Here is a 22,985-nt window from a genome sequence, read left to right as displayed (position 1 = left end):
AGACCAAAGGGCATCCTAAGATACATGTATGTTCCCCATGGCATAGTGAAAGTAGTTTTCAGATGATCTTCCTCTTTTATAACGACTTGGTTGTACCCAGAAAACCCATCCAAAAATGACATCATTTGTGACCCAGTTATTCTTTGCAATAGGTTCTCCATGTTAGGCAACTGGTAATTATCCTTCAAGCACACTCAATTGAGATCCCTAAAATCAATGCACATCCTAATGTTTCTAGTCTTCTTGCAAGTGACCATAGGGTTCGAAATCTAGGATGAGTGTCGTATGGGATTAATGATTCCAGCATCAACCATCCTTTGGAGTTCTTCTTTGACCAAGGGGGTGAGTTTAGGTTTTATTTGTCTGAACTTTTTCCTAATAGGATCTGCCCTTTCCTTGAGAGGAATGTTATGTTGAATAATCTCGGGGATATAGGGTTTTAGATCATTGTAAGACCAAGCAATCCTTGAATTCCCTTGGCAATTTTTCAAGTTCATCCCTTTCTTCTTTAGATAAGCCCTTCTCGATCTTAATTATTTGAGGAGAGGTTTCGAATCCAAAGTTGAGTTCCAATGGGTCAGGTGATTCTTGATTATTGGGCTTGGTCATGCTATGATCATTCCTATCGAAATGTTGCTCGTTGATTATGTCTCTTGTTATTTTGAGGGGTTCTTCATGATTTTGAAGGAAGTTGTTTATGTCTTTGTCATCTTCGAAAACAGGCTAATGGTCTTCATAATTAGAAATGAAGGGTCTATGAATGGTGTTCACTACACATCTTCCCAGTTTAATGTGTCATTGTCAATTATGGAGGGAAGTAGATGTTGCCCCATCTAGGGTATCAGCCAGACAATTTAGACTTCGGTCAATGGCCCAGAAGGAAGCTACATGAATAAAGCAATAAGAGGGTAAGGAGTGATTCCTAAGGCCTATTCACAAGAGAGGCTCAATTGTATGGCTTTCTTGCTCGGGAAGCAAGGTTACAGGCTCTCTAGGAAGGGCTAAAGGATTCTTGAGGCTATGGTTTGGGAATAGGTATTGTAAATATGATTCCTAGGCCCTGAAATCCCTATGGAGAATTTGTCGTTGTATGATCTTTGTGGAATTGGAATTGTTAGGTTGCGGGACCACACGAGACCAAGTGGACGCAGAATTAGGTCAAGGAAGTGGAATTGATCACTCAAAGAGGGGCTTTACCTATTTGTGGAAGAGAAGAGGATAGGTGGACAAATTTTCTTGGAATAAAGTGCAATGATCCAAATGAGGTCGCTAGCCAAATGAAACCTAGGGCAAGAGACGATCCTTGGCCTAGGGCTTGCAATATCTTGAGATACCAATTTTGGAATTTTGTGAAATTTAGTGAGCCTCCAGGGAAAACCCCAGCGCAGTAGAGGACGAGGGATCGAAGTCTTTTGAGATAATTGATGCCCTAGATGACCTATGGAGGTTAGGCCTAGAAAGAGAGAGGGAGGTGGGAGAATTATGTGTTGGAAGTGATCACGCCTTGTCCTTTGGGAGAGATGGAGTCAAGGAGAATTTATGGTTTGGAAAAAATTCACCCAATCAAGGAGGCCTTCAAACAACTTTGCATGACATTAGGGCATGAGAGCAGCTGCTTCAAGGACTTTATACTTCGATTTGCAATAATTGATGACTTGTCGAGATGTAGTTAACAGAAATTATCTCTAGGAACATTCACCCATCGATACATGGCCCATGAGATGATGCAATGCTATAAAATATCACAATTTCCACCAATTCGTATAGAAAAGCAGTAAATTTCAGACTTGTATAGCAAAATTTCGAGCAACATTCATGTGACAAAAATAAATAATTCATACTTATCATCCAAATTCATCCTCCAAAAGGGACAACGAAAATCTCACAAGAGATAATCACCCAATCCAAGTGATGATGCATGTGAGAGAATGCCTCTCTTCTATTTATACAATCCTATAAGGGATTCGAATGGCCTAATTTGGACTAAAAATGCCCCTAAAATAAAATAATGTGCACAATAACAATACTTTTGGTGACAAGTCCACCAAAATAGCTCAATAACATAAAAATAAGGCTCTAAAGAGGGACAAATGATCAATATGGCGAGACTTTGGGCCTTTGAGGAGGACTAATTGTTAAGTTTAGGTATGTTCTATGCTTAGAGCAATTTAATTCAATTTTCACAGTTAGCTTAATATCTTTTCTAGATTAGCAATCACATCATCATTAAAGTACACTGCAGATAGAACATAAACATAAAGCGCAGAAGACAAGCCAAGACAAGAGGACACAAGATGTGGCACTAGCCAGGGACAAACCCCAATGTGGGGAAACCCTTGATCAATTCTTCTTATATGTTCTTCTATAGTTCAGCAGAGAGAGAGAGAGAGTACATTTACAACAGAAGTCAACACTTGACTTATCTCGATAAGAGCATAGATCATCTCTAAGCAGATGATACATGAGATCAGTTGAAGACAAGTTGCTTCAACTGATTCTCTAAGGTGAAGAATTGTGTTGCATCTCGTCATCATGTTGCACGATGAAGGTGAAGAATTGTGTTGCATCTCGTCATCATGCTGCGCCATGCTTCACCCATCATCACAGTGCTGGACCTAATGACCATGCTGTGCACTTCATGTTGTTGCCCCTGTCACTGAGCTGCTATAATCACTGCGCTGCTCTCATCACAGATCTGCACCCAATGTTGCATTCATTACTTCATCCAATATGCTTCTTTACACTCACTAGTCTTAGCTGCTTGCTTCGGCTTACAGCCTAGCAGAGCAGCTAGACTCCTTCAAAGTGCAGTCAACTAACAGTCACAATGTCTGCCTTGTTTTGTCTGCAATTGTCCTCAAGGGAAGGCTATCACTACCTTCCACAAGACTGTCCTCCATTTATTACAACATGTATATATCTGACATGCCATACATCATACTGAAGATGTCTCTGTCATGTGTTCACTAGATAACATACAACCTAGAGAACAGACTTCACTGTTTCTTCTTTATGACAGTGAATTCCCAGTCCTTAACTCATGCCTTGTAACTGTTTTATCTACAACACTATGTTGTCACCTACAACACACCTAGGAACCTACAACACTTGGTCCATGTTGTCATCTCCTACACACTTAGGCACCTACAGTGCTTAGATATGCTGTCACTATTGATTTGGGGTAGCATCGGATGTGCTCTAGCCACGAAATTTGGTGGAGAGGTTGGAGCACATGATATATCCAATACCCAGAAAGCGTTTGGGCAGAGTCTAAACAGATCAGGAGATATTAAAATAATTAATATTTTTAATGGAGTCCCTAAGTCTAAACTTAGGGAAAATAAAATATTAATGTGTATTAATATGAATTTGTGTTAGAGTGGTCCAAAAGACATGGATCAAGCCAGATCTAATATTAGCCGTTGATTAGGGACTTAATCTTGGCCTTTGAAACGTCAACCGGGAAAGTATAAGAGGAGGCTTGATGGTCACTTGGAGAACACACCAAATGATCAATTGTTCTATTCTCTAGAGCGGGGTTTGCTAAGAGAGATGGAATTAGTGATCGGGAGAGCAGCTGAGGGGCATTGAGTACAGAGAAACAGAGAAGGCAGAGATTGTGCTGGGAGAGCAGCGCGGTAGCCAAGTAGGGTGACACAGAGCCAACAAGGGCTCACGTAGGGCCACCCAGAGGTAGCCAAGTGCTGTGCAAAGCACCAGAGGGACTGGCGCAGTTGACACAGAGGCTCCCAGAGCTAACGCAGGGCCTCCTAGGGTTGTCGCAAGCCTAGAAAGGCTGATGCAGGGCCAACGTGAGACAAAGAGGGGCTGACGCAGTCCAGTTTGGGCAGACACTGGGGTTGCAGAGCAGTTTTGTGCTGAGGAGCTACTGGAAGGGTTTCTTGGGGTTTCAACCAGGAGAATTCTCTCAAATTGTGAGGTATAGTTGCTAAGGAAATTCTTTGTTGGGTAGGCCAGTTTTGGCACCCAGATTGTACTCTGATATTGCTTAATAAGAAACCCTCAGATAGTTGCACTGGTTTTCCCACATTGGGTTTTTTCCGGGGACATTGGTCCAAAAATAATGGTGTCATGTGGTGTGTTTGTTCTTGTTTCTTTTAGTTGTTGATCTGTAATATGTTGAGCATGCACTGGTGTTTATTTTCAACATTTACTTTGTAAATAACTTGTTAAAGAAAAAATAACAAGTAGGTAGGAATAAATCAGAAAAAGTGCATGAAGGGTTTCTAACTAAGGAAAATTAGAAACTTCAACATGGTATCAGAGCGTGATTGCAGATCACAAGAGGACCAAGAGACATCAGCCGAGCGAAGCAATAACAACAGAAAACAATTGTCTCAATTTGACAGAAGTTGTTTCTAGCAGTGCAGAAGCTAGGAAGTGTGACCAGAGGCAATCAGAGCCACGCAAAAGAAGTTGGGAGCTACGCAGAGCCTTAGAGAGGCCAGCGTTGCTGACGTAGAGGGTTGACTTAGGGCATCCCAGGGTTGACGCATACCCATCTGGGGTGACGCAGAGCCAGCGTGAGGCAGAGAGGGGCTAACATAGTTAACAGAGAGGCAGTTGCTGGAGTCTAGAAGGCTGCAAAAATATTGCATAGTGGAGCTGGTGAGGTACTGTAGTCAAAACAGTACTTGACAGAGCAAGGCCAGAGGAGTTGTTACCAAGGGTTTCTAGCTGAGGAACCTGGATCAGCAGTGTAGTTGCACAAGACGATCAGAGTAGGGGGCATCTCAACAAGCGGCAGAAGGATTTCCGGGAGGGAAATCAGGACTCAGAGGGAGTCTAGAAGAGAACTTCGAGAAGGGAAGTAGAGACTGAGAGGAGTCGAACAGAGAACTTCCAGGAGGGAAGTAGAGGACAGTCATGGCACTACACAGGGTAAGAGACTAGGTTAGACTAGACGGAGCATTGAACTTCGTAGTCTGGAGAACACACCAGATGATTAGTCATTCTATTCTCTAGAGCGAGGTTTGCTAAGAGAGATAGAATTAGGGATAGGGAGAGCAGTTGAGGGGCATTGAGTGCAGAGAAACAGAGAAGGCAAAGACTGTGCCGGGAGAGAAGCGCAACAGCCAAGGAGGGTGACGCAGAGCCAGCAAGGGCTCATGCAGGGCCACGCAAAGGCAGCCAAGTGCTGCGCAGAGCACCAGAGGGGCCAGCGCAGCTGACGCAGGGCCTCTTCGAGCTGACGCAGGGCCTCTTGGCGCTGACGTAGGGCCAATGAGAGGGGCTGACGCAGTCTAGTTTGGGCAGACGCTTGTGCTGAGGAGTTGCCGGAAGGGTTTTCAGCCAAGAGATTTCTCTCAAATTGTGAGGTATAGTTGCTAAGGAAATTCTCTGTTGGGCAGGCCAGTTTCGGCACCCAGATTGTACTCTGATATTGCTTAATAAGAAAACCCTCAGATCGCTGCACCGGTTTTCTCGCATTGGGTTTTTCCGGGGACATTGGTCCAAAAATAATGGTGTCATGTGTTGTGTTTGTTCTTGTTTCTTTTAGTTGCTGATCGGTAATATGTTGAGCATGCACTGGTGTTTATTTTCCGTATTTACTTTGTAAATAAATTGTTAAAGAAAAAATAACAAGTAGGTAGGAATAAATCAGAAAAAGTGCATGAAGGGTTTCTAACTAAGGAAAATTAGAAACTTCAACGTTCACCTACAGCATACATTAGGCCTCCTTGTGTTGTTGATAAGGGCTACATATTGTAGACAAAACAGCAGCTAGATATCCTTGATTAGACTGCGGATTAGGGCCTTTGTTTGTTGTTCGTTAGGCCTCCTTAGACTGTGGCTAGGGCACCTTATTGGACAGCAGATTAGGGCCTTTTTTTGTTATTCATTAGGCCTCCTTAGACTGCGACTAGGGCACCTAATTGGAATGTGGATTATCTCCTCCTTAATGCTGTTAGAGCTCTCCTTTGACTGCGGCCAATTCTCTCCCTTGCCTGCGGCTACGGCTAGAACATGTGGCTAGGGTTGCGTATTAAGGCAGTGTACGGAAGCTTCCTTACTGCTGTTAGGGTATTCTTTTTGTTGCTTCTAAGGGCTGCCCCAAACCCTTCCAGAACAGTGTATATATGAGGGTATGATAGGCTGCGTTAGAGTTTGTTGTTTAGGCTTCCTTCACCATGCTAGATCTCCCTTCCTTCCTGCGTCTAGGGATTCTTCGTTAGGGTAGTGTAGATCCTTTCTCCATTAGGGCAGCGTTGTCCTATAGGATCTCTGCTCCTACTAAAACCCAAAGACAAGTAGAGAGGAAGAGATCCCAAGTGTGTAGAAATGACTTGAAGGCCACCTCTATTTATACTAAAACGTTAAGCACATGTGGGGTTTATTTGGTTGTTGGCCGACCTTGACGAATTGTCCCATACCACAAATAAATTCATATGTGCATGAATACTTATCGGAATTGGATGATCTTTAGATCAATCCTACACCTCTCGATGAGAGGGGTCCAAGAAAAATATCAGCGGCCATTGATAAGATGACCCACATGGAGTTTGGCCCTAGTTGCCAATTTTAACACCAATGAAGTCCAAAGGGTGCCATGATGTAGAATTGGACTCTAAACATAGTGGACAAAGGGTTGGCCCTTCATTTTCCAAGCAATAACATGTGGTGCTGCCAAGTGGGTGTGGGGGGCACAAAGACATCCTCATGGGTCTCCAAGTGGATCGAAAGTGCTTGTAGACCATCTATAAGGGCTAGGATGATGACATAAGTCCTCTGTCTGCAGCGGAAGATATCCTCTGGACCCTGGAACATTTGCCAAGTGAATGGTGCAAGTGTGGAGCCGACTGGGCATGGTGAACGAGGTGCATCTTCCTCACCTAAAAAGGTGGAACATGAGCAATTAATAAGTGGTGTTGGGAATGGATGAAGTACTTTCTGCTATGGTGGAGGCCTATGGCTCTCAACATTCACCCTATAAGCACCAATGTGGCCCTCCAGAGGGGTAGGAACACATATAGGGAGACCAAGCCCCAAATGGAGACCCACCTACAATCCTGCATAAGATCCAATGCGTCCCCTCGCCTTGCAATACAAGAAATTATTAGAATAATCAAGTAAAAGAGCTTACAAGTCGTGGAATCAGCGAGGCACTTCATGGTGGCATGCCCTTCCATAGTGGGCTTTGGCATGTACAAGTGTCTCCAAACTCAATAAGGGGTTAAGCAAGGACCCTATTAGGTGGTTTCAATCTTTAAAGGGTGTGACATGTCCATCGTACATCCCTCAAGTGGTAGGTGGCAAATGATATAGTAATGGAACAGAGTGGGGATCAAGGGAATCATCCAGACCACATGTCATGGTACAAGGGTATCTATAATAAGGGAAGCCCACACTTGGGCATGTGAGTGTAGGATGGAGAAAATCATGGTACATGAGTATCTGGCCTTTGTTTTTCCACCCTTTTTCATATGCTTTTTCCTTTGATTGATTTTTCTTCAAAACAGCTTGGGGCTCCAGGGGATGAGAGCATGATGTGTAATATGTAATAGTGGATACCCCCTTAAGGTGGGGCGGTAGGGCCCATAAGAACCAGGGTGATGGCCATGATTAAGGGGTGGAGTTCATGTTTGATTTTTGTCCATGTGCTAAATTTATATGTCCCAGCCATCTTTAGCATTTTGTTGTACATATTTTGTTGAGAGTGACCAAATTATGCTTTTTCTTTTGTTTTTGGATGCATCAACCTTTGTGGCATCGTTCCCAGCTCGGCCCAAGGTGTCGACAAAGGGGGGGGTAACCCTATGTAGACCTGGATGGCAAAAGAGATGAATGAGGCTAAGATGAGTGGAAGAGAACGATGTATGTGGTGTCGGGAAGCGAGGCCATGCAACCAAAGATTAGGAACCCTAAAGGTAATGGCCAGGAAAAGGTGATCCCACGGGACTAGGATACAAGGATAACCATGAAATCGAGCAGTGGAGACAAGAGTGCAAACCTAACCGACTCTTTCTGCCAAACCCCCCTTACTAATCCATGCCCAAAATAGCCCATGACAAGTAAGGAAAATTACTTAATTATACCAATGAAAAGTCATACTTTCGGGGTTGGGATGCCCACCTTCAAACATACAATCATAACAAGTGGGCGAGTGGCCACATGGTTGGCTCAAGTGGCGGAGATAATGGCGCGTCGAGCTATCTGGTGGCTGCGAGGGGTTGCTGGATGCTGGCTGAGGATCATCTAGGAGAAATGATGATTGGGGTAATAATGAGTGGAATGGTGGCAATATATGCAGATAAGGGTGCGGGACCACACAACCAAAATAAGGGCTTCCCATGAAATACCATTTCTATAGGAAAATGGTTAGTAAAAGAGATTCCATGGGACTAGAATCCAAGGTTAATATCCAAAAGGGGTCTAGGGGACAAGAGCACAAACCTAGCCCATTCTTTCCGTCGAATTCCCCCATTAATCCGTGCCTAGAAGAGTCCATGATAAGCAAACCATAATACTCAATTACCAAATGACAAGGCATTCCTTTAGGTTCGGGAGGCCCACCTTCAAACATATGATCATGGCAGTTGGGTGAGGGACCGCATGGCTGGCTTAGTTGGCAGAGAAATGGCAGAATTAGATAGCTAGGGGTTGTCGTCTGAGGACCATCTTGGAAAAATTTTCTCTGATCTCTCGAAGAAGTGGGTGAAGCTTACTCGAACTGGAGGTCATGAGAATTCTAACAATCTCTTGGTTACTGTAGACTTGTCACCTACACATATAATAGTTGAAAGACACGAGGCAGCATGCTTTTGCGACATCTCATGATCGCACATGCTATATGTTAGGCCATAAAATCAACATAAAATAAAATATACAAATGTGCATCTATCTATCATGAGAAATATCATATGATGTTAATTCTAATGCAAAATGAACATGCAATGTGTCCAACCCTAACATGCATATGACGAAGTTATTATTAAGTGTAATCATAAAGCTAGTGCAACCAACATATCATCAAGTCAATATAAATATGCCTGCCTATATGATTACTCATGCAACAAATCCCAAAGCGAATGCAAACCCAAACACATGGAGGATGTTGTGGGTGGGAGGTGGGAAAATATGATGCCCACACATGGATGATTATGTGAGAAGTGGTAAGAAAATGATGTAATCCAGTCCATGAGATCTTCTCTTGCAACCAAAATATAGTGATGTCAACAACCAAGCTCATAAACTTTTGATGGATGTCAATCTATGACATATCACTTCCACCATTGCCCTTATTATTCATGTTGTGACTTATGGCCTTTATCGAGTTATGATTGGTAGGAAAGGGAGGCCGACGAGATGGAGAAACACAAGTAGGTTGCACATGATGATTACATTAGAGACGGGAGACTATGGAGTGATCAAAACTCTGAGGGTGCATCCAAGGAGGAAAAGTATAATCAATGAAGGGATTTTCCTTGACACTATACTCGGGAGGGGGGAAGGGCTCACAGTTATTTGAGATCATATGACCAGGGGTGAGGGAGTCACTTGATGAAGACTCAAGATGATGAACAATAAGAAAAAGGGAGGAAGAAGTATTGTATTTAGTAGGTTTTGCCTTACCAAAATCATAATCTAAAGGCTCAAGTGATTTGAACATAGAATCATACTCATTAGAGGTGGGAGCCTTATTAATTTCTTTAGTATCAAAGATTGAGTCTCTCCTAAAAGGAAAATTTATCACTTCCAACTGCCCCTCTTTATGCAAAGGAAAATGAAGATTCTCCCTCCCAAGGGTATCAATGGGTATGTCATCATAAATAGTGTCTGAGGGGAAGGGAAGACCAATCTCATCTTCATCCTCCTTGTCGGTGTTGTAAATGGGAGCACAATCAAATTGAGGACGAACAACTTCCCATTTCTTGCTTTCAATGTGAAAGTATTCTTCAATGCCATCTTCCAAGGGGTTAATGGGGTCAACTTCCTCAAGGTTCTCAGAAGGAGAATCATTAGAAGTAATATCCTTGAGAAAGGTAAGGTTAGTCTCAACTTCACCTTCCATATACTTCTTCCCAACACGTGTGTTCTTAAAATCATCTTTCTCGCCATGCGGACCCAACGATGACTCATCTTCTTGCTCATTACTTAGATTCTCAATGTCTTGATGATGCTCGAAGACGGCTTCCTCTTGGATGCTTAATGCACGGTATACTCTTGGGTTCATGAACTAACTCAACGAACTCCTCAATAGATGAGATGCTCTTGGGTTCATGATCATGAAACCATGAGTTGTGACCACCAAGAGATCCCATGAACAATAACATAAGGACATCTTGGTGAACCACTTTCTCCTTTGAAGTATGTTTATTGAATCTTCCTACATGGTCAATTGCAGAGAGTGGATCACCATAAAACACGGGCACCCCATGTAACATCCTTCTCGCAACATGATTAAGGTGCCCAGGGATGCTAGCAATGTCAAAAGCGGTAAATTTATCAAAGAAAGACAACCTATTTGAGATATGCATGAAAAATATGTAGGTGTCGGTAGGGTGAATTTAAAGATGCCTGGAAAAATGCTTGCTTCACCCTACAAGCATCGACCTTAAAGTTCAATGAAGAACTAGGGCTTCATTCTTCCAATGGAATCGCCAATAATGTTATGTCAATATGTCTATGGGGAACAAAACACATGTTTTGTGTCCCTGAGAATAACGCCAAAATGTAACTGCTCAAACTAGCAGGAGACCTAAAGGGGATCCCTAAAGGGCAAATGCTAGACCAAGGGAAACAAATGGAGACTTAGCCCACTGTCACCTCAGCTAAGGCTCCCTTCTATTTATGGATTTTCACTGACGAGAGGAAACCCGGTATATTATGGAGTCACCAATGAAGGATAAATCAATGAATGAGTGTGGAGTGACCCAACTAATCCATTTCCAGAGGAGTTTGAAAGATAGAGCTTGCTTTCTTTCTAAGAAAGGTGCAATGTCTTCTAGGAGAAGGAAGGGGGGATTTGAAGGTTAGGTTATGGGATATGTCGTGTGGAGGAGTTTCCCAATCCCTAAAATCCTTTTTGAAATTGGTATCCCGGATGGTTCTTGAAGATTGTCCTTCAAAGGAATGGGACCACACGGGACCAAGTGGACCCAGTTTAGGTCAGGGGGAAGGAGTTTAGCAACCAATGGTGTCCTTAGCCTAGGCAAGGTAGGGGAAAGGATCGAAGAAAGAATATTCGGTTAAAGGTGTTGAATTGATCCAATAAGGTACTAGCCTTTGGGGATGCTAGGTCAAAGTTTGATCTTAGAGTTAGGGCTTGGCTTTTCTCACAACTCCACTGTCGGAATGGACTCAAATTTGGAGGAAGCCTTGAGGAAACACTAGCGCAGGAGGGGCTAGGAGATTGAACGTTTTGGAGGGCTAGTTCATCAGGAGCACTACAGGTTTTTGCTTGGAAAACAAGGGGCCAACCCCTTGTCTAATATGTTGGGACTCGGGAGTCCATTTTTACATCATGGCACCCTTTGGACTTGGTTAGGCCTCCTTAAAGGCCTAACGACTCACTCAGTTGATCATTCGACCCTCTTGAGAGGCTTATTCATGTATTATTGAGCTATTTGGTGGGCTTGTCACCAAAATTTAGTGTTATTATGCACATTATTTTATTCTAGAGGCTTAATTAGGTCTAATTAGTTAAATTGAATTCATTAGGATGTGTATAAATTGATGGTGAGTTGATTCATTCTCTCATCATCACTTGTATTGATCATATTCTCTTGTGACATTTTTGCTATTCTCTTTGGAGGACGAAATTGGATGGATGGATGAATTTTGATGTTGGATATCTTCATTTTTGTCTTGGAGTATCTATATTGGCATTTGATGATGATTGGATATACTTGTTCTCACATGTAAGTGCTCTTTTAATGCTATTTTGTCGTTCTTTTCTATGTCACATAAATGACATTGGGATTTTCGCTATACTAGGCCAAAATTTTGTTGCTTTTATTGGATGAAAGGGTATAAATTTCTCTTTTATTAGCGTTGCATCATGTTATGGGCCATGTTTGAATAAGTGAATGTTGCTAGAGATATTTCTTTGAAATTTTATCTTGACAAGTCATCACATATTGCACATTGAAGTATAAAGACCTTGAAGCAGTTTTTCTCATGCCCTAATTGCCTGCGAAATTGTTTTAGAGGCCTCCTTGACTGAATGAAACAATTCTAATCATTGGAATATTCTTAACTCCATTTTTCCCAAGGGAATAGACATTGATCTTCCATAGGTGATCACCATAAATCATAGTCTTTATCACCTTTCCCAATTTCTTCTAGGCCTAGCCTCCATAGGGGATCTAGGGCATCACATTCCTCACAAATTGCCCATGAAAAAAAGTTGATCTCCTGGCCTCTACTGCATTGTTGTGTCTCCTAGGGGCCCTCCAATTTTGAAGCCATTCCGATGGTGGGATCTTGGGGTATTTCAAGCCCTGGCTCCGAGATCAAATCTTGCCCTTTGATTCTCTTGGCTATTGTCCTCATTGAGATCATTGTGTTGAGATTGTTGAAAATTCTTCCTTTGATCTCCTTCTCCTCCTCAATTAGGTCAAGCATACCCTTGATTGATCAATTTCATCCGCTTGACCTAGTTGTGGGTCCACTTGGTCTTGTGTGGTCCCATAACTTTTGGAAGGTAATTCATGAGGGTTTTTAGGATTAGGTCCCTCCTTAAGAGGTCTCATTCCCAAAACCTAGCCCCGGAGACTCTCTTGGCCCTTCTTAGAGAGACTTTCATCTTGCTTTTTGAGAAAGCAAGCCATATATTGAGCCTCTCTTGTGAATAGGCCTCTTCAGGGATGACTCTTTTCCTTTTATTGACCCATTTATCTAGGTGATTCTCTTCATACCGGGTCTCTTCCCATCAGTGAACGTCCATAAAGAGTAGGGAGCTTTAGTTGAAGTGACATTGTGCTACTGCTCCATTGTTGCTCTTGACCTAGCAGTTGCCCCTTTAGGATCCCCTTCTAGGACCCCTGCTAGTTTGAGCGGTAATAGGCCTTATTGTGCACACTGATATAGTGAACTTGGAGCTGATCTTTCTTATCCATATTGACAGACATGACTGTGTTTCTCACTGAAGATTGATGTGGATGTAATTTTGATGTGCACACTGATATAGTGAACTTGGAGCTGATCTTTCTATCTATATTGACAGACTTGACTGTGTTGCTCATTGAAGATTGATGTGGTTGAAATACGTTGATGTACTTTTGATGGACGTAATCTCTCTCTCTCGTATGGAAAGAATTTTGGGTTTTCCCCTTGCGGGTTTTGTCCTGGCTGTGAGCCTAATTTTTGTGTCTTTTGTCTCTTATTGTTTATTGTCTACTGTGATCTCTATTTACTGCTCTTGTTGAAGATTTGAATGGTTGAAGTTTTTCATGTATAGCTACTTGTTGATTAAAGTATAATGAAGGAACTGATTATATCAATAGTAGTGATCAATTGTGAAAAACTATTCTACTCCTAGCTACACTAGAATTTCAACATATGGGCTGTATGCCTTCTTAAGAGTTCTTTTGCTCAAAAAAAGTAGAGAGCGCAACTGGTAGCCAAAATCTGAACTACACAATGACAAGTATCTATGTTCAAGCTTTAACTTGGTTTAAAATAATGAGAACCTGACCTTTATTCTTTTGTACTCTTGATTGGAGCCCTTTAAAGTGTTTTATTTTGGAGATTCTTCATAGTTGATATATTCTCAGCTTCACTGTCGTTATGATGTAGGTATCAGAACACATGTAATATGGAAGATGATGATGGAACAGCATTGGAAATGGAATCATGTTTTGTTGGACATATACGACTGGATAAGGTTCTGATGTTCAGGGACCCTTTTCATTGCACATGCTTATTCTTCTCAACATGCACAACTCCTTAAGGGTTTGCTCTTAATTCAATTCTAGTAAATATTTGTGAACTTCTGACCTATGTGTTTATTTGTTGGTCTTGCATATTCTGTAACTTTGCAGGAGTCACTTAGGAAAGTGAGCTTATCAATGGATTTGTTACTTTTGAATCTCAGAAGATCCATTAAGACCAATGGCAATCCATTGAATGATTTGTCAGACAGACTTGTGTTATGGATAAGGTACTCCCAACCTACAAATTTATTCAGTTTCAAGCTTTTCTATTTTATTTGGTTTGTCTTTGTGCGATTTAGTTTCCTCCTCATATGAATGTAAATTTGCTTTTTCCCTTTTTCTATCACTCCCTTTTTCTATCACATCTTCCTGTCAAGGGGGCATGTTTGATTGTAGTAACCTGTTCTCTTCCTTTGCAATCTTGTGTGTCATTTTTTTACTTGAGAGATTTGATTCATAATCTACACATGGGTAAGTTGCACAGTAATCCCTAATTAGATTTGATATCTCATTTGGTGTTTTAAGCAGTTGTTTTTCATTGACAGTACATTACAACTGAATTATATTTGATAGAAGAGCTTGTAAGCCAATTATCTTTTCTTGAAATTCAGTTTAGCATTTCTGTTTGATGTGCACATATGTATGCCAACCAAAAAGATATTTAGACAGAAAAGGTAATACTGTAAAGCTAGAAAGCATTGAATCTGTGCCTTATGTTCTCTATAGTTTTCTCAAGTTGCTCTTAAAATGAAAAATTTTATGGACATTTTTTTATTGTTAATATGAGCTTTCAATTTTAAACAAAAGAATGTTTCAATGAATTCAATGGATCAAAATTCAAATTAAAAAATTAACTGTTGATTTGGGATAGCATGGGATGTGCTCTAGCTATGAAAATTGGTGGAGAGGCTAAAGCACATGAGATCTCCAAGACCCAGAAATGGTTTGGGTAGATCCTAACTGGTTTGGGAGATACTAAAATAATTAATATTTTAAAGGAGTTCCCAAGTCTAAACTTAGGAAAAATAAAATATTAATGGGTATTAATATAACACTGGGTTAGAAGGTTACAAAAATCACGGATCAAGCCAAATCTAATCTTAGCCGTTGATTAGAGATGTAATCTCGGCTTTTGAAGGACCAGCAGGAAAAGTATAAGAGGAGGCTTGAGGGTCAGTTGGAGAACACACCAAAGTGATCAGTGATTTAATTTACTACAACGTGTTGATTTGATGTGGCATCGGATGTGCTCCAACTACGAAATTTGGTGGAGTTGTTGGGGCACATGAGATCTCCAATACCCAGAAAGGATTTGCGCAGATTCTAAACATATCAGGAGATATTAAAATAATTAATATTTTTAATGGAGTCCCTAACAACGTTGCAGGAATCGCCCCCCCCCCCCCCCCCCCGGATCCTAGGCCAGAATCGCGTCCCGTACGGAAGCGTTCCGGAACCTCAGGGCGAAGCGCGATTCCAAAATTCATGAAGCGCGATTCCGGTTTTTTGAAACGATTCCTGGAATATGGGTTGCGTTGCCCCGGATCCGCGCTTCGGAGGGCGCTTCGGGCCCGGAAGCGCACGCTTCACGAGCTCCGGATCCGCGCTTCCGGAAATTTCCGCGCGGGCAGCAATGTAACTTGAATTTTTTTTAATTTTTTTTAAAAGTTAACTTGAGTTTGCATTGAGGGGGTGGGTTAGGGTGAGTTTAGGGTGAGTTTAGAAAAGAATAAAGCCCCCATTCTCTTCTCATTTTCTCACTTTGAGTTTATGAGAGTTGGAGAAGAGAAGAGAGGAGAGGAGAAGAGAAGAGAGGAAAGGAGAGGAGAAGAGAGGAGAGCTTGGAGGAGTGAAGAAGGAGAAGCTAGGAGAAGGAGGAGGAGCTTGGAGCAAGAGCTTGGAGGACTTCATCTACAAGAGCTAAAGAGGTAAGTTCAAACCCCAAACTCCCTTGTTTTTTTGAAAAAAAAATTGTATTTTTCTCCTCCCTCTCCTACTCTTTCCCATTGTTTCTACTTGCTCCTTTATTTACAGGTTGTCCACCACCTATATCCATATTCCAAGATGGTGTTCTTTTGGCTTCTATGTATCATTCCACTCTTGGTTTTAATGATGGCAAGGGTGAGGAATAGAGGGGAAGAGGAAGGGGATGAACTTGGTCCTAATAGTAGTGACCCAATGTATGATGAGGAGGAAGGGTTTGAAGAGGAAGGGGATGAACTTGAAGGGGACACTGAAGCACAAGATGGGAAAGGTACATCAACACCCTTGTGGAACTATGTGACCAAACTTGATGGGGGAAAGGGTGGTGGATCTTACAAATTTGTGTGTCCTCATGGTTGTCATGGAGGAAAACCATATACGGGTTCATATACCCGTCTGAGGAGGCATCTTTGTGGGGTGCTGGACAGTGATGAAAAAAAGGGTTCTGTGGGGGTACAAATTTGCCCAAACATTTCAACTGAAGAAAGAAGAAAATACATCCAAATAGAGATGGCTGCACAACGAAAAAACAAGAAACAAAAAACTCATTCTGAATCAAGTGCAACCTCTAAATTTGGTAGTTGCCCATCTCCTCATGGTACTTCTGCAACCTCTAGAGGTAGAAAAACAATAGGGGATTTCCTTAATGTTGCTGGGAGGGATGATGTGGATGGAAAGATAGTCCGTTTTCTTTGTGCTTGCGGTGTACCATTCAATGTGCTTCGCTCTCCCTATTGGCATGACATGGTAAAGGCCATCAATGAAGCCCCAAAAGGATACAAGGCCCCCAACTATGAGAAAGCTAGAACAGTGTTATTAGAAAGAGAAAAAGCTAAGGTTCAAAGAGCTTTGACACGTTTTACACATGAGTGGGTGGATTCTGGGGTATCCATTGTATCAGATGGGTGGAAAAATATTAGAAACCAACATTTGATAAATGTTCTTGGTGTTTCTTCTAGTGGTGCAGTATTTATTGCATGTCATGACTCCTCCTCCATCAGTGCAACTGCACAAAACATTGTAGATCTCCTATTGAAATCAATCAAAGATGTTGGTCCGAATAATGTGGTTCAAGTGATCACAGATAATGCAGCAAATTGTAAGGCAGCAGGAAAAATTATTGAGCGTACTCATCCACACATCTTTTGGTCTGGGTGCCTGGTTCACACATTGAACCTTTTGATGCATGATATTGTGAAACACAAAGATTGTGGGTGGATTGCTGAGGTTTACAGGAAAGGGAAGAAGCTCATTAAATTCATCACAGGGCATACAAGGGTAAACTACTTCTATGGCACTTACTCCAAGTTGCAATTGCTTAAAATTGCAAAGACAAGATTTGCTAGTTATTACCTCACCTTTAGGCGGCTAGTGAGGGTGAGACAAGCTTTAACTAATCTGGTGTGTGCTGAAACATGGGATGAAATTAACACTGACACAGATGGTGCTAATGTAGTCAAGGACACTGTTCTTGACAGTTACTTTTGGTCACAGGTTAAATATGTTTTGCAATTCACCAAACCAATTTATTACATGATCAAGTTTGCAGATTCAGATCGACCAGTAATTGGGGAGGTGTATGAGCAAATGGATAGCATGTTGGGGCAGATTAAAGACATTGTTGAGCCTAGAGATACCACCTTGTATAATTATATTCGGTTAGAGGTGCAAAACCGATGGGAAATGCTAAATATTCCATTGCATGCATTAGCATATGTTTTGACACCTAAATACTATCATCCATCATGGCTTTCAACACCAGCACCTGGGGGGGGGAAGCAGGAAAAAACCACACCAAGATAGAGAGGTTCACGAAAAATATATGGCTGCATTGAGTAGATTAATCCCTGATAATGAGGAGGCTGCATTGGTACGGAGACAGGTGAGCAACTATACGCTCAACAATGGTCCATTTGGGAGCATGCATGCAATTCAAGATCGAGAGCATTTTTCTGCTCTTGAGTGGTGGAACATGCATGGAGGGGCTACTCCACTTCTACAGAGTTTGGCATTGCGGGTGCTATCATAGGTGGTAAACACTTTTTCTGCAGAGAGGTGTTGGAGCTCTTATTCTTTCATCCACAGTGTTAAAAGGAACAGGTTGAATTTAGACCGGGCAGAGAGCTTGGTTTATGTTCATTACAACTTGCGATTGTTGTCCCATTACTGTGAAGATGCAAAGTCTAATAAAGACTTGTTGACTTGGGACAAGAATCCAGAGGAGCCCAATTTGGAGGATGGAGTGTTGCGACTAGAGCAATTAGAGGATGCTCTTATCCAGGTATGTCCATTGTGGTATGAATTTTCCAATTTTCCCTTATAAAGCATTTCTCTAATTCATGTTTTTAATTTTTTTGTTAACTAGTGTTTTTTTTTTTTTGCATGAATTTTTTGAGCGATTCTAGGATGATGATGACCGTGTTGATATGCCACCACCCCCACCCCCATCTGGTCCCTTGGTTCCTAGGTTCCATGGTTCAACACCAACAGCAGGGGGTTCTTCTTCATCAGTTCCAGTGCCACGACTTACACAGGGACCATCTTCTTCATTGCCACCACGTGGAGGCCCGCCATCACGTTCTATTCGTGGTGGAAGGAGGAGAGATTAGTAGATATATTCACAATCTACTTCTTTTTGTCATAGATTACTCATTAGACTTGTAGACTTGTGAATTTGAATTTTGAACCTTTTTGGCTTGGTGGTGACCAAGTGACATATTTTGTAAACATTATTATTTGAATTTTGGACATGACAAATGTTGACAGTTGCTCACTTGCTAGATAAATCATAATATGCTCTATGTTTTATGTTTTATAATATGCTTAAATGTTTTATGTTTTATAATATGCTTAAAAATTTGATGTATGTTTGTAATAGCTAGAATATAGATGATTGTTGTACTAGTAAGTAACTACAATGGAATCATGGATGCCATATCTATCTTGATTTATGCAAAAATATGCATGTTTTCATGTCTTCTACAATTAATTTGGTATTTGGGATGTTTGTTTTGAGTATAAATGCAAAAAAATATAAAAAAAATATATATATATAGCAGACGCTTCCGCGGGCACTTCGCTTCCTAGATTTTTGGAAAATGACGCTTCCGCGCTCCGCGCTTCCGCTTCGCTCCCGCTTCGTGCAACATTGGTCCCTAAGTTTAAAGTTAGGGAAAATAAAATATTAATGTGTATTAATATGAATTTGTGTTAGAATGGTCCAAAAGACATGGATCAAGCTAGATCTAATCTTAGCTGTTGATTAGGGACTTAATCTCAGTCGTTGATATGTCAACAGGAAAGATATAAGAGGAGGCTTGAGGGTCACTTGGAGAGTACCCTAGAGTGAACAATTATTCTATTCTCTAGAGCAGGGTTTGCTAAGAGAGATAGAATCAGTGATCGGGGGAGAAGTTGAGGGTCATTGCGTATAGAGAAACAGAGAAGGCAGAGAGTGTGCCGAGAGAGCAACGCAGTAGCCAAGGAAAGTGACGCAGAGCCAACAAGGGCTCACGTAAGGCCACGTAGAGGCAACATAGTGTTGCGCAGAGCACCAAAGGGGCTAGTGTGGCTGATGTAGAGGCTCCCAGAGCTGACGAAGGGCTTCCTGGGGCTGACGCAGGACCAACGTTGGGCTAGGAGAGGTTGGCGCAGTCCAGATTGGGCATGTGTTGGGGTTGTAGAGCAGTTTTGTGCTGAGGAATTGCCGGAAGGATCCGGGGTTTCAGCCAAGAGATTTTTCTTAAACTGTGAGCTAAGGAAATTCTCTATTGGGTAGGCCAGTTTCGGCACCCAGATTGTACTATGATATTGCTTAATAAGAAAACCCTCAGATAGCTGCACTGGTTTCCCCTCATTGGGTTTCTTCTGGGGACATTGGTCCAAAAATAATGGTGTTATGTGGTGTGTTTGTTCTTGTTTCTTTTAGTCGCTGATTTGTAATATGTTGAGCATGCACTGGTGTTTATTTTCAGTGTTTAGTTTGTAGATAACTTGCTAAAGAAAATTAACAAGTAGGTAGGAATAAATCAGAAAAAGTGCATGAAGGGTTTCTAAACTAAGTAAACTTAGAAACTTCAACATGGTATCAGAGGGTGATTGTAGATCACAGGAAGACTAAAAGACATCAGTTGAGCGGAGCAATAGCAGTAGAAAATAGTTGTCCTGAAGTGACAGAAGCTGTTTCTAGCATCGCAGAAGCCAAGATGTGTGATGCAGAGCTAGCCAGAGCTACGTGAAGAAGTTGGGAGTTGCGCAGAGCCTTAGAGAGGCTAGCGTTGCTGACGTAGAGGGCCAGAGGGCTGACGTAGGGCATCCCAAGGTTGATGCAAAGCCAGTGTGAGGCAGAGAGGGGCTGACGTAGTTCACAGAGAGGCAGTTGTTGGAATCTAGAAGGTTGCAGAAATATTGCAGAGTGTTGTTGCTAAGGGACTGTAGTCAGAACAGTCCCTGACAGAGCAGGGCCAGAGGAGTTGTTACCGAGGGTTTCTAGCCGAGGAACCTGGATTAACAGTGTAGTTGCACAAGACGATCAGAGTAGGGGGCATCTCGACAAGCGGCAGGAGGATTTCCAGGAGGGAAATCAGGGCTCAGAGGGAGTCTAGAAGAGAACTTCCAGACGGGAAGTAGAGACTCAAAGGAGTCGAACAGAGAACTTCCATGAGGGAAGTAGAGGACAGTGATGGCACTACACGGGGTAAGAGACCAAGATAGACTCGACAAAGCATCGAACTTCACAGTCTGGAAGGCCAGAGTCTTATCAGTGGTTGACAAGAATCGTGTCAAGAACTTCGCATTGAAGGTTATAGCTATCCCAGTCGACCCCAATGATAATGACAAGTACGAAGAGGTGATGGTGAGGGCCAAGTGCATTATCCTTGACGGGGTCAAGGATCATGTGGTACCACATACAACCGAGAAGGAAACGACAGTTGAGATGTGGGAGGCTCTCAAGAACCTGTGCCAACATACTTCTGTGCAGAGAAGAATGTTGCTCGAGAACCAGATGAGGTCGTATCAGATGAAGAAGGGTCAATCGATTGAAACCTTCCTCGGAGGACCGAATGAGATCCGAGACCAGATGATTGCTATAGGAGTGACACCAAATTAGGAGCTTATGGTGAGGACAACGCTGAATGTTGTCTCAGAAGATTGGGAAGTGTTTGTCGAGAGTATCCTGGGTAGAGGGACTCTCCCACCTTGGGATGAGATGTGGGAAGCTCTTCACCAGGAAGAGATTAGACAGTAGTCAAAGACAGGTAGCAATAGCAAAGGGATCAAGGTCAAGCAAGAGGAGGAGGATGTGGCCCTAGCATCTGAGGGAAAGCGGAGGAGCGGAAGAAGAAAGATCTCTCAAGATCAAGTGCTTCCACTGTCGGGAGATGGGTCATTATGCGACCCAGTGCCCAAGGAAGAAGAGCAAGGGAGAGTCCTATGAGACTAAGGCAGCACCAACATGGGCAAAGAAGGAAGTTTTGACAGACGATGACTGTGCCATGAGTGCACACACGCCTCTTGAGCGGAAGTGGGGAGACATCGAGTTGTAGTCAGGTGGATTACAGGCGATAAGGGGCAGGTTCCTTGAGCTACCCAGCTTCTTGGATTAGACCTTGCTACGGGAGCCTTGACGAGGAGTAGCAGGACTGGCTAGGTGGGTAGAGATGCTTGTGGATGGAGCGGTAGAGAGAGCTACAGTGCAGGGGTCCCAAGGTAGCATAGAGCTAGCAGGCTACAACAGTGCGAGAGGCACAAGAGTGTTGCACTAGTGCAGGAAGGCATGGAGAAGTGTGCAACGGTGCAAGATGCAAGGAGTTGTTACAGCAGCGCGGAGGTCAGAGAGGGAGCACTTGTCAGTGGCAGAGGGAGCTTCAGCATCAGTGGGTGTCTCTAGCCCAACAGAGAGGTTAGTTGGGAGATTAGTTACTTACTTCTTAGTAACTCAGTTGCAGTGCAGCAGTGGGAAGCACGATGCAGCGTGATGAGAGGAGATGTAGTGTGGATGCAATGCTGGGAGAAAGGACAAGAAGCAGCACAGATGCAGAGGGAGCTGTTGTATAGATGCAACAGTGGCAGTGGCAGAACCATGGGTAGCAGTACAGGATACAACAGTGCAGAGGATGTTGGGTAGGAAGGCCTAGCATCAGCACAGGTACCGATGTCGGATGATTAGAGTAATACTCAGTGAGGAGTATTGCTAGAGGACCGTCCTGGCTAAGAGGGAGTGTTGATTTGGGGTAGCATCGGATGTGCTCCAACCACGAAATTTGGTGGAGAGGTTGGGGCACATGAGATCTCCATTACCTAGAGGTTGGGCAGATTCAAAACAGATCAAGTGATATTAAAATAATTAATATTTTTAATGGAGTCCTAAGTTTAAACTTAGGGAAAATAAAATATTAATGTGTATTAATATGAATCTGTGTTAGAATGGTCTAAAAAACATGGATCAAGCCAGATCTAATCTTAGCCGTTGATTAGGGACTTAATCTCGGCCATAGATATGTCAGCAGGAAAGGTATAAGAGGAGGCTTGAGGGTGCCTTGGAGAGTACACCAGAGTGATCAATCATTCTATTCTCTAGAGCGGGGTTTGCTAAGAGAGATAGAATCAGTGACCGGGGGAGCAACGGAGGGGCATTAAGTACAGAGAAACAGAGAAGGCAGAGAGTGTGCCAGGAGAGCAGCGCAGCATCCAAGGAGAGTGAGGCAAAGCCAGCAAGGGCTCATGCAAGGCCACGCAGAGGTAGCCAAGTGCTGTGTAGAGCACCAGAGCGGCCAGCGTGGCTGATGCAAAGGCTCCCAGTGCTGACGCAGGGCCTCTTGGGGCTGACGCAGGCCAAGGAACACTGACGCAGGGCCAGCGCTGGGCTAGGAGAGGCTGGCGTGGTCCAGATTCAGCAGACGCTGGGGTCGCAGAGCAGTTTTGTGCTGAGGAACTGTTGGAAGGATTTTCCGGGGTTTCAGCCAGGAGATTTCTCTCAAACTATGAGGTATAGATGCTAAGGAAATTCTCTATTGGGTAGGCCAGTTTCGACACCCAGATTGTACTCTGATATTGCTTAATAAGAAAACCCTCAGATAGTTGCACCGGTTTTTCTGCACTGGG

The 22,985-nt window shown here is 42.8% G+C and overlaps 1 protein-coding gene across 1 annotated transcript in view; it reads left to right on the top strand.

Annotated features, from left to right (window-relative positions):
* The window catches only part of LOC149260990 (uncharacterized), a 379,306-nt gene that overhangs the window by 212,256 nt on the left and 144,065 nt on the right, over nucleotides 1-22,985 (top strand). The window contains exons 14-15 of the mRNA XM_089367025.1: nucleotides 13,762-13,849; nucleotides 14,007-14,125. Coding sequence (XP_089223151.1) covers nucleotides 13,762-13,849; nucleotides 14,007-14,125 — 207 coding nt within the window. The remainder of the gene's footprint in view (nucleotides 1-13,761; nucleotides 13,850-14,006; nucleotides 14,126-22,985) is intronic.

Source organism: Pinus tabuliformis, chromosome 6 (assembly GCF_031772625.1).
Source record: "Pinus tabuliformis cultivar Carrire ecotype Pingquan chromosome 6, CPIR1, whole genome shotgun sequence".
NCBI lineage: Eukaryota > Viridiplantae > Streptophyta > Pinopsida > Pinales > Pinaceae > Pinus > Pinus tabuliformis.
Note: the sequence above shows the minus strand (reverse complement) of the source record. Positions and strands in the feature narration are given on the sequence as shown.